Source organism: Cydia amplana, chromosome 11, assembly GCF_948474715.1.
Source record: "Cydia amplana chromosome 11, ilCydAmpl1.1, whole genome shotgun sequence".
Classification (NCBI taxonomy): domain Eukaryota; kingdom Metazoa; phylum Arthropoda; class Insecta; order Lepidoptera; family Tortricidae; genus Cydia; species Cydia amplana.
Window position 1 is genome coordinate 15822222 of NC_086079.1, and position 17239 is coordinate 15839460.

The 17239-nt window shown below is 36.7% G+C and overlaps 1 protein-coding gene across 5 annotated transcripts in view; it reads right to left on the minus strand.

Annotated features, from left to right (window-relative positions):
* Positions 1 to 17239, minus strand: part of LOC134652059 (tyrosine-protein phosphatase Lar) — a 633608-nt gene that overhangs the window by 21237 nt on the left and 595132 nt on the right. For 3 of the 5 annotated variants that reach the window (XM_063507207.1, XM_063507208.1, XM_063507204.1), the window contains 5 exons: positions 11037 to 11162; positions 10601 to 10750; positions 4880 to 5013; positions 4071 to 4221; positions 2666 to 2689 (listed from right to left, as the gene is read on the minus strand). In XM_063507207.1, the coding sequence (XP_063363277.1) occupies positions 2666 to 2689; positions 4071 to 4221; positions 4880 to 5013; positions 10601 to 10750; positions 11037 to 11162 (585 nt within the window). The remainder of the gene's footprint in view (positions 1 to 2665; positions 2690 to 4070; positions 4222 to 4879; positions 5014 to 10600; positions 10751 to 11036; positions 11163 to 17239) is intronic. The other 2 variants (XM_063507209.1, XM_063507205.1) reach the window with 1 other exon arrangement.

Sequence of the window (17239 nt, forward strand, 5' to 3'; positions counted from 1 at the left end):
ATTCTTGGGCAAAGTAACCAGTTTGTTAGTGGTACTACCTATAAGTATTATTAGTTACAGGGTTACTTTAAATTCACTGAATAGAAAACCGAATAAAATACAAATTAACTTGGGCATATCTTATCTTAACCCATTCAGCGCTAATCACGACACGCTGTCGTTTTGCCTCTACGAAGCTTTTCCGCTACATACCGGGAAATCCATGCTATCGGCTACGTAGCGCTACGACCGTAGCTCAGCGGTGAATGTGTTAAGTACTAATCTAGCCAACAAACCATATCGAAACTGATGAAAAACATTCACCCATTTATTTCCACTGTGAGAAAAAGATGAATGAATATCCCAGTCCTATGCAGTCCTAGTACTTTGCGATTTATAATATTTGTTGGCTAGAATATAAAATAATATACAAATGATACCCGTAAGCAATTACGAATAAAACACGTCCAGTTCGGAGTGTGTTATCTACATACAATGTTTATAAAATGATCTCGGTCTAGAAATACAACACAACAATTTTGCACCCGCGTTTGTACCTAATGTAAGTACCTATTAAATAACTAAGTCCTGTATGTAATAGACACGAAATAGAAGCCATATACTAAAAAAGGTTTCAGGCTTTCAGTGCTCGAGGCCGGATTCGAACCGGCGGTTTCTGCATTCGCGGCTAACCTCTAGGCGGCACTTGTCTTAAATTCTTAAGTAGTAATCTTTAAGAAAAACTAAAATTAAATATATATATATATATATATCATTTTTTCATGGTTGCTAAAATAACGATTGACGAAACTAACATTTTATATAATATTTCATGTTAAAGCAGTAGGTACACAGTCCATTTCATTATGAATATGTCTGACGTGACGTGTGTCATAAAAATAACTTAAAATTGAACTGTTTCAGGCTTAAAAGCAATTAATTTAGTTTCCATTTATTTAATATATTTTTATGTTTGTTTGAAAATAAACGAATTTAAACAATATGTTTCCATTTAGGAATAACAATGTTTTCATCATGTTGACTTGATAAAAATGGACGCAACATTTGTTAAGCTGAGTACAAGTAATCTGACATGTTCCATTAATATTTTCACATTTACATAGATGCAGGGATTAATTATGTTATATAATTGTAAGCAAATTATCCAATGAAATCCAATTATTTATGATATTGATAATCCAATTAAGTTCAATCACATTACGGTATTTAGCATGAAATGATGTCAGTTCATAAGTGGTTTTCAGATTATTGGTACGAAACTTATTTTATATTAAAAACCCCATATGAGTAGTTGAGTATAGTTAATTCATAAAATAAAACTGTTTCTGCATTATAATCTTTAGTGTGTCATTACAAAATCTTCAGTGCAATACAATTTTAATAATAAAGTCACTTTAACTTTCAATAATTCCTAAGTGTAAGGCCTGAGTGGACGCTCGAAGCGGAGCGTTCGGCGGGGCATGCAGCGTGGCGTCGGGCTCACAATTGTGATTTGAGCAGCGTGTACTAAGGCCGCTCCTATACGCTTGCATTTGTTTAACATGCACGCCGACGCCCCGCCCCGCCGCACGCCCAACTCGACCGTCCACTCAGGCCTTAACTACCTAACCTAACCTAATCCTAGTTTAATATAATTAATGTAGCCACACGAACTCTACTCAAAGCACAATAAATACCCGAATTAATTCACAGAGCTCCTAGTTCCGGCATATTTTCCCCATAATGATTATTACAAAAGTTACGCGGCTAAGAACTTGGACTGTTTTAAGGTATCTTCGAAATCAACTCGCTGCTAAGTAATTTCGGCGGCGGCATTAATATGACAAAGTCCTTCGCAAGTCTTCCCTACAGAGCCCTAATAATTAAAAGCCCATTGTCGTAAAAGTATAATAATACGCAAACAACGCAATATCAAATTAAGATGAGACAGGGATGCTGTCAATTATGAACAAAATTGAAATAAAAACACGGCAATAAGCGGCGGGACACAATGCGGCGTAATCGTTCCGCGGGAAAGGGGCGTCACTTAATGAAAAATCTCTTTCTGCTTGTAATACTCGGAAAGGACGAGACAATAAAAGTTTTTCGACCGCGGTGTAATATTAAAACGACATAATCTTGTACCCGATGCCCGCATAAACTTTCCCTTTATTACAAATGTAAAGAAACAAACGACTTCAATTTTCGTATGACAACGTTTTTATTAGCATCTCATCAGAGTTCCATTATTGTTTTGCCCCGGAAATCGAGACAGCTCGAGTGGGAATTAAAAAAAAAACTCAAATTTATTATTTAAGGACGATAAATTTGATATGATAGCTGCTTGACGGGGAGCGAGAAAATGTTCCATTATTTCTTTGTATCAAATGTTGTTCTACGAAGAGGGGAGAATTTTATTACGGGATTATTTGAAAGCTATCCGACAAAGAGGTACTGTATTAAAAATAAAGAATACAATGATGATGATAGATGTTTGCAGAATGCGAGTATGGAAGAATTTATCAGAATTATACAGAAACCCTGTTAGAATTATTACACATTTGAAAATAATTAAACAAATGACACCCTCATGCAAAATTATAGACGCCACAATAATAAATCATGCTATTAGATACCCTGGTTACATGTACCTAATACTAATAATTTGACTTTCTCATATACTTACTGGCACCTCCATACAAGGAATCCACTGCAAGGGTGCACGAAAAAATATAGCATTAGTCAATAGAATATAATATATAGTTGTTATCATACATCACACAAACGGTGCAAAAACGGGGAAGGTGTGTAACGAGTTAACGACCCTAAAATCGATAATAAAACTGTAATGGTGCATGAATAAACAACTGAAATAAGTCACGCACTAATTCTACTGTCTACTTTAAATAAAAATAAATGTGCAAATGAAATAAATAAAAGTATTGTAAGGAAACCACTCGAAACCGAACTTACATGAAGCGGCGGCGATAGTCGTACGTCGCGTTATTGAGGGCATGAAATACGATCAAAATAAATACCTTAAACTCAGCGCAAGAAAACAAAATGTACATACTACCTATTTACTTAGTTCAAATGCAAATAAATACGGAACCGATAGCGATACTGTCGAAATGAAACGAAACAAGCTAATGGATGACTGCGTACAAATCCAAACGTTCGAAAAAAAAACTTTGATATCGGTAATGATATGTCAATTTGAGAATATATCTCCATACACCAGCTTTGATTTAGGTAAATAATACCACGCCTGTTAACTCAATTTCCTGGAATAAAACACGGGTAATACTGGATAAAAACATTTTGACGTCTGTGGTAAATTGCGGTATTCCGGAGATTCGTACGTAAAATGAATAACAAACATTTCATTTAACATGAATTGTATAAATATGTTTGTATGTACATAGTTAAATTTCTAGTATTTCGCTGGCAAAATTCGCTAAATACTATTTAGGTATGTTGGTTTCTGTTGAATATGTTTCTTCCATGTTTATCTAATAAACAAAGCAATGAAATGTAATATTTATTGTAAGAAAATTTTAAGCTTCTTCTAAACGTAATTTACTTATTTTTTTTTAGAATAATCTTGGTCATGTTTAAATTTGCTTTTCAATTTAAGCAGACATTACTAGATAAACGAAATAAGACATGAATCGGGCTCCCACGAGTTGGCATGAACTTCTTGGTTACAGCTTTATTTTTGGGTTTCCCATGCGTAACTAGTTATCAGCGGGAACCTCCCACACATTACAAATGCATAGGTATCTAAGGATGTTTTTATGCGAGTTTTGACTAATATACGTATGCCTTCTCTGACAACTTTACACGTATACGTCAGAAAACATGAATCTAAATAGACACAATCTACCACATAACACAACCTCCATACAAAACTACTGAGCGCCTAAATTTTCATACAAAAAGTATTAAAATGTTGCATATCAAATTTTTGAGATTATAGGAACTTTTAGTATGAGTATAATAAAATACATAGTTTATTACTTATTACCACCAGCGTCGTATAAAATAAAAAATTTAATTAAAAAACGTGATTATTAATTATGTGCACGTACCGGTTTCCCCCGTAGTGATGGTGGCCGGCGCGGACGGCGGCCCGCGCCCGATGTTGTTGACGGCGATCACGAACATCTCGTACTCGGTGTACGGGGACAGGTTCGTCACGGAGTAGTACTGGGTTATGACGCCGGAGATCTCGCTGAATGCCTGTCAATATCAACAAAGGTCATTTATGTTCCAAACCAGAAAAACTAAACAATCACACCAAAAAAAGACGCAGATCCAAAAAGAGATGGCGGGACTACCTAAACGTGACCTCAACGCATTTTGCAGCGACTGGCGGAAGTAGGTATATGTATCAAACCGCGATGAGTCGCGGGAGAAAGGGGTGGCCTTTGCCCAGCAGTGGGGCACAAAATAGGTACTTAGCTCCTTTACGATACAGAGAGTGAAACAGTGTCATGGAATCTATGGGTCCGATTCGGATTTTGAAATAGTCATCTGTTAGATGTCTTTTAGACATCACCAAGATACGATAACGATATGTTTAAAATCTAACCTGTCAAATTTGACATTTGCGCGATTCTGGAGATACTCTTGAACGATTTCCACAACACATGGCTTAGAGATCCAATTCACATCTAAGTAATAGATATCTAACTCTATCTAACGTAAAAGTGACATTTGTTGCCCGAATTGCGCTGCCAAAGAGAACTAGTTGAAATCTAAACTATAACTTATTTAGAATGGATTTAGTACGTGTCGTCTCTTGTGAATATTTTGAAGTTCGAATACGGCAGTATGCCGCAGGCCGATTTGTTGGACGAGGTATTTTTGTGATTGGGGTTTTTCTTTTTTTACTAACCTGGTTCGCATATTTGGGTTTGTACTGGATGACGTAGTACTGCGGTTCTTCAGGCCCGCTGTAAGACCAGGCGAGACGCACGTTGGTGGCGGTGATCTCTGACGCACGCACGTCGGTGGGTGGACCCGGGAGCGCTGTGGAACATTATACATTCTTAATCCTCATTTGCTGGTAGGTACATTAGGAAAAATATATATATTTAATTTTACCAATGGATAACTACAAGATTTGACAAATATTATCATTTTATTGTATGCTTAACTCGTTAACGTCTTTCCTGTAGACATCAGAAAGTTATGAGAATCAAATCCTGTTTTCACACTGCACCCTTACAGGCGGGAAACGTTTTTCAGGACTTGAGTTTCAAACAAGAATAACGTGAGTATACTCGGGTCGTTATCTTTTATTGTATTGAGCACAGAAGTGACCTTTTTCTGAAACGTGTTTGACCCAGTAGAAAATTAATCTACAAATGAATTTGAATCAGAAAGTTATGATAATCAAATCCTATTTTCACACTGCACCCTTACAGGCGGGAAACGTTTTTCAGGACTTGAGTTTCAAATAAGAAAAACGTGAGTATACTCGGGTCGTTATCTTTTATTGTACTGAGCACAGAAGTGACCTTTTTCTGAAACGTGTTTGACCCAGTAGAAAAATAATCTACAAATGAATTTGAACCATTTAAACATAAAGACTGTCTTATAAATTACTTTCAGCCGGCAAACTCTTTGAAAGAAACTTTGTCTGAACTCTTTTGAGCCAATTTAGGAACATTGTTTTATTTCGCCGCTTCGCAAACATAAGTCTTTTATCTCGGTTTCAAAGGACCAAGTAACTATTGAAGTGTATCGATGACAAAGAATTTTATGACAATTCTTTATAACCATTGTGTTAATATTTTATTACTAATTAATATACAATACAATACAATACAAATATTCTTTATTTCTCACCAATATGACAAAGAACATGATATACAAATTAGGCATAACTTAAACTATGGTCCATTGGCCTTTGCGTCTATTGCAGACGATTTATGGTGCAAATCGGAGAGACAATGACCTCTCCGGACTTAACACCGCCTGGGACGGAATTAAGGAAACGCAGGGATGCCCAGCACCTGCATTACCCTCTCGGCTCCACTGTCTTAACCCACAGGAAAGGCGAGCCAATACGTGTGGAGGCAGGTCGGCTGCAGGAATCTGCCGCTTATTTCAGGTTGGACCCTACTCGCGCCTTACGGTAACTCCATTCCGGGATTTAATTTTGGAGTATCCTTCCCCTAGATGGATTGCAAGCCAATGCTAAGAGATCCATCTCCCCTGTGACGAAACAGCTTTTTGCTTCGTTTGTGGACTTAGTCGCCTCGTACGACACCCTTATCCCATGTGAGGGTTGACGCTATTCTAAAGCCGGCCACCACACGGCACACATGTGGTAAACTGTGGTAGACAATAGGCAAATATACTTAGATGTAATGTAAACCGTTTAGTTAAATAAAATTTTGGTTAAGTGGATTTCGATTTGGAAAATTATTCGACATATATTGGTTTTTGTGACATACATACTTAATTTAAAAAAATACGCGTGCTGTTTTGCCAGATGGTCATTGTTCACAAAGTCACATTTTCCGTGTGTTTTAGCCCTCGTCTATGACATGTGCGACAATGTGCGTGACTTATGAATATGATCGGCCGCACTTGATCCGCTATGCTTTTTATTTTATTAAGGAAGGACAAACTGTGACTTTACAATAAAAATTAGATTTTTCATTAAACGAAACGTGACTTATGACCCAAGAGTCTTGGCGACATAGTACGCGCGCTACCTACTCGGCACATCCGAAGTAGTACCCACGCCAGTGCTGTATTTGGGGCCACACACTTTTCTGCTCGGGGTCCCGTTGTTTCCCATAAAGTTTTAAGTCATAATGTATTGTTTCTCATATTATCATTAGTCATAAAACTGAAACCGTTAACTTTTCAGAATTTTCGTAAGGTTATCCTATAGATAGGTTAGGTTTGTTTTATGGCAATCCTGAAAAGTACGCGTTTCTGAACCAAATGAATTATGCCTAAAGAAAATGTGGGCAAATAATACATTATGACTGAAAACTTTTTGGGAAACAATAGAGAAACGGTAGGGACCGTTCACTTGCAGGAAAGTTGCTTGCTATGCAGCGATAAAGAGAAGCACGTTCCAAGCTTAGGTACATGAATTGTTAACCAATATTTACCAAGCCGCAATCCGCAACGTATTTACTCTCCGCTCCTCAAATCCATTATAAAAGGGTATTTCCAAGACCAACTCAATCAAATTACATTCATAATTTCTTTGAGTAACTGTTGCAAATTTATGGTAATAACTCCTCTGAGGTACAAAGAGGGATTTAAGGGAATCAAATTGATAAATTGCGCCAAGTCGTCGACATTGATTATGAATTAGTGTTATAATTCATTAATTGAAAGGGTTGCGAGTGTCAGACTGATTAATGATTAATTATTGTTCGGCGAGAATTAATTTAATTCGGATTTCACGGTTAGTTGACTGCTGGCTTCGGTATTTGTTTGCAATTTGTTTGATTAGACGCGAAGGCTCCAGGCTACGATTGTTTAATGCTTTACCGGCCTTCAAGAAAGGAAAACTGACATGAGGAGGACTTACACTAATAATGAAATTGACTTGACATTAATAATGAAATTGCCCCACTTTGTCATTGCAAATGGCCATGCAGAGTTACCTTGGTCCCGCTCATCCATATGCTTAGGGTAGTCTATTTCGCGCGACATACTGTCGCAGTGCATTTGTGCTAGGCCTATAGAATTATTCTTTAAAAACCATTCTTCCATACTTGCCTAACACCTAGCACCGTTTCAACATAATTCATAAGTTTAAACTACGTAATGGTTCAGAACTGAAATATTTACTGTTATTATTTCATTATTAGTTATTATGAAATATATAATAAATACTGTTGATCGAAATCCAGTCTGAAACCACATACCTATTTTGGTCACAAAATAATATCTATTATAACCTACTAGTATTCTACGCCTCCATAATTGAAAATCTTCAACCTACATATTGTACTAAGCACAATACAGTGTTAAATTGGATTGCCTAAGTTTGACGTCGCTCCTTCACAGATCACCTACTGGAAAGAACATTCAAGATAACTCGTGAAGTAACACACTGGCGCTCTCAATAGTTATTTACGATACAAGTGCGAATACCTATTCGCACGTGTATCGTACAACGTTTTACAGTAAACACATTATTACTCACTGAGCGTAAGCGTGAGCGAGATAGAACTGCGTGCCCCGGAGTGCGGATATCATTTTTTTTTAAATAATCGATACGTTTCCTCAACATGATATTGCCGATTCTTAAGAAGCAATTTTCACATTTTTAGCTTTTGTGTTTTGTTACAAATTTTTAAAGAAAATAAATAAATAAAATAAATTTTCAGTGATTTTTTCCTATCGAGCGAAACTCAAAAACTCAGGATTCGAATCGATCGAGTCCCATAAGAAAGGGCTCAAGATTGCTAATTAAATTTATGGCAGCCATATTGTGATCCAAAAACGCGCTACGACTTTTTTTTAACTCCGTTTTCTGAACCAACTGCACCTTAATTTCGTACCAAATATGTGACGTGCGAAAAAGGTTTGAGGAGTGCGTACACAGCGAAGGTCGACATTTAATAAAAGGTGATTCTCGAGAAATGTACCTAATCCGAATTCAAATCTTCTACAGCCATATACGAACTTTAAGATACGTCAAATATTAGATATCTATTAGACATCACCAAGATATGTCAGTGTCAAACAAGTGTCAAAAGTGACGTTTCTTCAAACAAATTCGTTAATTTTGACACTTGTTTGACACTGACATATCTTGATGATGTCTAATATATATCTAGTTCAAAATCCGAATAGGGCCCCTAATCTAATCTATTAAGCCGAGTTTTTGGAGGGCGAGGTCGTATACGAACAAGTAAATGTTTTATCATTCGGAGTCTGTGTTTATATGTCTACGTTCCACACTAAGTGTCATATTGTCATTGTTGTCTGTCTGGTTTGTCGCTACAATGTTTTCTTTTAATTAAATACAATGCAATATTAACGGTACAGCTCGTAACGTATACCCACATTTGGACTACTCAGGTTAGTTAAATAGTTACGAAAACTCATTTAGGCTACCATCTCCTCTCCTCTCATCTCCGCTCATATCCTCAGTGGCAAGCCAGCCTTATGCTTTTTTTCCGATTTGCTAAAGAATTCCAAGGTCCGCTTAGCTATCTCATCCTAAGAATTGGCACAGGGACTAAATATGGACTCGACTGCCCTCTGGGACTGATAAACAAGACCTAATTGAAAAAAAAAAACAGTTTCCTCGCGACGTTTCACAGAGTTACTGGTGAGTATGCACCGAGATAATTATAAAACAATACAAATAAAAAGTCGACCGCAGGACTGACGGGTAAAAATAAATAGTTAATGACACGACAATGTACAGTCACTACACGGTATTGTTACGCCATTTAGGGTCCTAGCTAAATTGGTTGTTTCATACTTACGTCCTGGAATGTCCAATTTAGCTAGAACCCGAAATGGCATAACAATCGTGGAGCGTGATGGTACATTCTGGTCATGAAGTAAGTAAGTTATGGTCTGGTTGTAAAGTCAGGTTACATTGGCCCTGGAAAGTTACTTTGGACAGTAACGGTTAGTTCAGTGCAGGTTTACTTATTGCATTGAAATTAGCCGATAGTCATGAGGTTGGTTTTAGCTGGCCATTCACGTTTTCATATTTTTATTAGACCCTTCTATATGTGCTAAATACGCGGGCCAAAGTTACCCCCGATGGGTCATTGTAACCCGACTTTACGGTTTCTTTTATAACGCGAGTGGCTCGTTTTAAGCCCAAGGGAGCTTCTATTTAAAATCGTAGCCAAACTAAACAAAAGCTTGAGTAAACGTTAATAACAACTAAACCGTGAAAGTAAATTGAAGAAAAACAAACTCAATGTAAATTAAGTTGTAGAAGGCGCTTTTCAACTAATTTAAATATGTTTTGATGTTAAACCTAAGTTTTTAATTAGGGCCCGTGAAGCGTAAACTTCTATTCGAAATAAAGAAGACAGTTACTAATTAGATTTTTTGAATTTATTAGTATAATTTAGCCGCGCAGAATGTAATCTGAATCTGAATTACTTTTCAAACTTTTTGACTTTATCACGTCAAAATAACCTAAAAGTTAATACGCAGTGAAAAGAGATTTCGGGGAAAATACTAGATTCTTTTTTCTTAATTTAGAGGTCACAAGAACAATAAATAAAAAAATGTATACTCTCACACTCCTTTTTAGAGTCGTAAAGTTGTAAATCGAACTACTGGGATAAAAAAAAACATCTTAGATGCCTACACTAACATACTCTAATAGCTAAACTCATATATAACTTTGGTAACGGCGTTCGTCTTGACGCCGAACATATTCGGCCTCGCATGTTTAGAAGACGGACACGCTCATGTTTTCAAGGTTAGAGCCGTCGTAGCGTGCAGTAGAATGCTCTAATCTACTAACAATGCTGTTTGACGCCGGCGCTCTTCTTATTGTCAAGTGCACTTTAGGCCTCACATGTATAGAAAACTGAGACCTTGATGTTTCCCATATTGGAGAGTAATTAGAATTTGCTACTTCACCAAAAACACTTACACTGCACTTTGACTTCAGCGGTCTTCTCGATGACTCCGAGGACGCTGGCGGCCTCGCACGTGTAGTTGGCGGACTCCCTGATGTTCTCTAGCTTTAGGTTGTTGAGGCCGAGTGGCGGGTTGTCTTCGGGTGTTAGCCATTTCGTTAGACCTGAAGGATGTGAGATTATTGTTATTTTGCTAGTCTTTATCGTTATAACAGTTATAATATCGTTATATCATATATAATGAACCACGATTAATCTGGGCAACCCTGAAAAGCAGGGCAAAACAAAAACAGATTGGATGGTTCAAAGTAATTATTGCATCAACACGACCAAATCATGTTGAAGAAACAATATTTTTTGACAGCCCTAGCAGATAAGATAATTTCTATGGACAAAGATATATGCCCACAGAGTCCGCTGTTTTCTTGTTCTAGCATTTATTTCACTCACCTTTCCTCCATTTGACGGTGGGCATGGGCGAGCCGAAGGCCACACACTTGAGCGTGACGTTACCCCCGAGCATGACTTCGGTGCGCGGCGGCGGCGGGATTGAGAACTGTGGCGCTACTCTTCTCACTGTTGACAAAACAATATACGAATGAGTTTTTATCATAGGCGCTACTCTTTTCACTGTTGACAAAACAATATACAAATGAGTTTTTATCATAGGCGCTACTCTTCTCACTGTTGACAAAACAATATACAAATGAGTTTTTATCATAGGCGCTACTCTTTTCACTGTTGACAAAACAATATACGAATGAGTTTTTATCATAGGCGCTACTCTTTTCACTGTTGACAAAACAATATACGAATGAGTTTTTATCATAGGCGCTACTCTTTTCACTGTTGACAAAACAATATACAAATGAGTTTTTATCATAGGCGCTACTCTTCTCACTGTTGACAAAACAATATACGAATGAGTTTTTATCATAGGCGCTACTCTTTTCACTGTTGACAAAACAATATACGAATGAGTTTTTATCATAGGCGCTACTCTTCTCACTGTTGACAAAACAATATACGAATGAGTTTTTATCATAGGCGCTACTCTTCTCACTGTTGACAAAACAATATACGAATGAGTTTTTATCATAGGCGCTACTCTTTTCACTGTTGACAAAACAATATACGAATGAGTTTTTATCATAGGCGCTACTCTTCTCACTGTTGACAAAACAATATACGAATGAGTTTTTATCATAGGCGCTACTCTTTTCACTGTTGACAAAACAATATACGAATGAGTTTTTATCATAGGCGCTACTCTTTTCACTGTTGACAAAACAATATACGAATGAGTTTTTATCATAGGCGCTACTCTTTTCACTGTTGACAAAACAATATACGAATGAGTTTTTATCATAGGTGCTACTCTTCTCACTGTTGACAAAACAATATACGAATGAGTGTTTATCATAGGCGCTACTCTTTTCACTGTTGACAAAACAATATACGAATGAGTTTTTATCATAGGCGCTACTCTTTTCACTGTTGACAAAACAATATACGAATGAGTGTTTATCATAGACGCTACTCTTTTCACTGTTGACAAAACAATATACGAATGAGTTTTTATCATAGGCGCTACTCTTTTCACTGTTGACAAAACAACATACGAATGAGTTTTTATCATAGGCGCTACTCTTCTCACTGTTGACAAAACAATATACGAATGAGTTTTTATCATAGGTGCTACTCTTTTCACTGTTGACAAAACAATATACGAATGAGTTTTATGACAGATCATATTTTTATTACAACTTTCTACAGCCGACTGTAGGTACTTTATGTACAGCCATATCCTTCCCTTAACCTTTCGTATGTATTGGTGGTCAAAATCGTAGTTCAACCCTCGGTCGCGCTGAATAGAGTAGAAAAAATCGTTTTACAAAAAAATTTATTAAAAATTCGGTTAAGGTTCCGTCACACATGGGCGGGGCGTGAGCGTTTTATATGTAAAAGCGGCGCGCCCCGCCTGGAAAACGCGCCTGTGTGACGAAGCCTTTAAGATCCTTATCCATACACAGACGAGGTTAAAGACGATTTTAACGAGCGATTCCGCTGTTTCATGACCATCTTTGACGTCATATGGTTCCATTTTCGATATTCATTGTCAGATTAGTTTGATGGAACCATAATATTGCTAAGTTTTAGGTGTGCTACATTTTAGCTCAATGGGAAACCAGAAAGTGGACCGATTAAACTTCTTAAGATTTCATTTGATTTAAGGAGATAGCGATCCATACACAGACGAGAGGATAAAGACGATTTTAACGACCGATCCCGCTGTTTCATGATCATTTTTGACGTCATATGGTTCCATTTTCGATATTCGTCGTCAGATTCGTTTGATGTAACCATAATATTGCTAAGTTAGGTGTGCTAAATTTTAGGTCAATGGGAAACCAGAAAGTGGACCGATTAAACTTCTTAAGATTTGATTTCAGACCGTTACAGAGATTGGTGTAACTAAATAATAGCTTGTACCCAGTAGATTGTGGATTTTTTATGATTATATTTCCATGTTACGGTAACCATACTACATACTCATATATATCTAACAAAGAAAAAGATTACTTAAGTCATTTGATCCCTTCTTACGAGACAGAAGACAAACATATTAAAGAAAGGGACTGATCCCTTGCCAAACGTGAAAATAAGAATCTGAAATACATTTTCACTAACGGGTAATAATCTCCTACACGAGTTTCTTTGGTACACAAAGTTACACTCATTTGTTTTTTGGATCGAAAATGTATTCCGTAGTACTTTATCGTTAAAATAAGTTTTTGGCAAAAATTTCATTTTTGGTACAAGCTTTTATCGCTGACTGTACTTTTCTTACGACGGACAACTAATACTCATCGAGACAATTCTAAAAACCCCTAACACAATTAGGTTGCGTTGTTTCATCACAGAGTTCCTATGGCCACCTCATGTTTCCATTATCAGATCAGCTCGATGGTACCATAATATTGCATTGTCATCCGACTTACATGTGTATGCAAAATTTCAGCTCAATCGGAAACCAGGAAGTGGATCAAATTTAACTTGCAAGATTCCATTACATAGTTACATACAGGTCGACCTAATAAAAGCTTGTTAAAAAACTATATACCTCTCGCATCGAATGATGGTCCCTATAATTTTGAATCAAATTTTGATTGTCCCTGTTATTCTTCATATTCAATTATTCATAATGTGAAAAAATCACAATATAAATACCAGAAAATCTACCATGTGTAATTTTAAGTGAAACTGTATATTGTGAGATAAATAAATCATATATATACTTAAATGTTACATTTCTAAATAAATTAATAATGTGCTAAATTGCCAAAAAAATGTCTACAAACATTTTAAGTGACAGCTACTCCATATAAAAATGAAATGTCATTATAGTCATAGGGTCCATGCAAAAGGTATATAATCTGTTTTTAATAACTATAAAGTACTACACCATTTTTCTATGCCAGAAACAAATGAGCGTTACATACTACAAGTATTTCCTATGGGTTCATAGTTAAGAAAAAAACAGAGTACAGTATTTTTTCCGAAACTCCACAAATCTCATTATGTTAAACACATTATTAATGAGAGAGGCGGGGAGCGGCCATTTTGTAGACGTCAAAGCAGCGGCAAGACAAAGGTGGAAAAACATTTACTCGACTTCCCATTATGTTAATTAAGTAGCCTGCTCTTAGTTATGGTGCGGGGGTTCACCCGAAGGGCAGTAGTACGTATTCGTAGTGGCCACGCTTATAACGTTTTTCGGTAAAGCGGTCTTGTCCGCAGGCCGTGCCATTAACTCAAGACACAGATCACTATCGTTAGTCTCGTTATAGATGGATGTTATAAGTCTACTTGGGGTCAGCACATTTCACAATCTGTACCTACATTGGTTAAGTTAAATATATCAAACAAAATGAGTTTTAGGAGCAAATATAGGATGTTTTGTTATACGTAAGATGCAATTATAAAAATTTTATAAGTATTTTAAAATGATTCATAAAATGTGCTGTAATAAAATTAAACGGCCGTGGAATCCGAGATGTTCGCCTATGAATCAGGTTAACGAAAGGTTAGTTGTAGTGTCTTTAAACGGTTACTCAACCATCAAGAACACGCCTCTTTATAGGGGCGTAAAGCTAGGATATGAGAAGGAAATAAAATATAAGGCGCACCGTGCGAAACTTGCGACGGAAGATATGTCAATCGAGAACTTTAACCTTTTAAGGTTTCGGTTAGTCTGCCTCTGCAAATATAGTCTAGTTTCCGAGAGAATTTTTCACGGTATTTCCCCTTTATTAATACGTGTTACAATGGGGTTGGCAACTGTCAAAGGTTTGCATAAACGGCGCCATCATAGCTTGCCCCTTTTTCTATGAGATTTGGCTTAAAGGGCTGGCATCCAGGGCATTACAAAAACAAAAATTTGACACAATTCTAGGGATGACAGGGCAAGCTATGATGGCGCCATCTGCTAAATACTTCGACCGGCCAAACCCATTCAATAGAAGGGGGCTATTGAATGGGTTTGGCCGGTCGATGATGATGATTATAATATGATGATGAATGCGGTGTCTATTTAAAGTAGTCTATACCTCAAGGTAAAGTATGTGTCTTGTTTAGCTGCCGGAAGGTGGAAGCTATATTGGCCATGCTACTTTAAGTTACGTGCGTTTGTTTACTCGTGAACTTACAACAGAGATAGCACAGCTTTTTTATTAATAGTATTTTATGCAACCGTTGTTTAAGCGAGGTCAATAAAGGCGAGTGGCGTGAGTAACAACTTAAGGCGGAGCCGAAAATTGTTAATAAAGACGTCACGGGTATTTGTTGACTCAGTTAAACAACGTTGCATACAATAGTTTTTCTACGACCAAGCACTTACTTTGAAATAAAATTGTAAAAACAAATATTTTTCATTCAAGAAGCGGAGGGTACGGACGGAAAAAGAATGAATGAAATTAAAAAAACATGTTTATGGTTCACTTATTTGTCTGAGATGACATTTAAAATAAGGTTGGCAACAGTGTATTTCATTCAATACTTCTTTAAGTGGTCATTACACGAAGTATCGAAAAAGTGCCAAAAAGATACTGTGTGTATGCACAAATGCTTTTTAGGGGAATAGACTAAGGGTCAGTTGCACCAACCACATTTGACACACTGATCAACGTCAGCCGGCGCGCCCCGGCGCTTTACTATGAAACTCTCCATACATAAAAATTTAGCGAACTCTTTAACGATACGAACAGTTTGGTGCAACCGACCCTAAGACTTGTCTTGACAACTATAATTTAGGTTTTTACAGGTGTGTGCACGACCCTTTAAATGACAAAAGTACGGGAGTAGAAAAAGTAATTTAAGCGTATTGTGGTTAATTTAACTGTGTGGTTTTTGGTAATGCGGCTATTGTGGGTTTGTGGCGCTTTGAATAACAAAATGGATCATAATTATATGCCAGTTATAATTAATCGATGGTCTGAAAACGACGGTGGTTTCACTATGTCACTATATGATGTCACTGTAGGGCATTTTCGGGGGAAGAGATCCAATCAACTTTTTTCTAAAATAGGTAATTTTATTTCTACTCATAATAACGAGCTCTTTCGATCCTACTAGAAGAAAAAAATACGTCTCAAATTTTGTTTTTCCAATCCGTAACCATTTTTCAAACACTTTTTACGGCGGTTACAAAATGGAGAGTAAGGGTAACATTCCATTTCTGACCGAAGCTGCACTACTGGTACTGAACGTGTCGCCGTTACTGACAATTTCCATAGTAAAATGAACAGTAGTGCAGCTGCGGTTGGAAATGGACTGTCACCTTAAGTAAAACTACTGAAAATTTTGGGACATATTTTTTCTCCTACCTTTTTTCTCCTAGATCTAAAGAGCTCGTTATTCTGTGAATGATGTATTGAATTGTGAAAGAGTCCATGAGGCCTACTTACAGGATCACTTTTTGAATTTGAAAATCAAATAGTGGAAGTACTTAAATATAAGTAAGTACTTTAGCACTACTACTTACTTGTGGTGGTTTATGACATTTGTGTTTGTAAAAAAGAGACAAAATTTAACGACGGTTCGAGTTGCTGAGATTTTAAAAAATTAAAACGACGAAATCCAGCATTTCTTTGGACTACATTTTGAACATGGTTTTTTTTCTTACTAACGACAGAAAAACGAAAATATAATAAATTATTACAAGAAAATTAAATGTTTGTCTTTTGCACACGGTGAAAATATCTAAAGTAAATCGCAAGAATTCCTATTAGCTAAAAATACTTGGGTAATTTGCATCAATGGGTGACATTCTACGCGACATAAGACGAAACTCGCACAAAGTAATTGGTCCCCAGATCAAAATAGCTACAGCGAAGGAATTTCCAATTTACGACAAAGATAAGGGTTTTTGTGAATTAAATGTGAAAATTTGTATCAGCGAATTAACAAGTTTCTTTTTATTCGTGCGGGTAGATCTTTTTTTTATCTGTTTATTACAAACTAGCGACCCGCCCCGGCTTCGCACGGGTTAACAACTAATACATAAACTTTCTTCTTGAATCACTCTATCTATTAAAAAAAACCGCAACAAAATCCGTTGCGTAGTTTTAAAGATCTAAGCATACAGACCGACA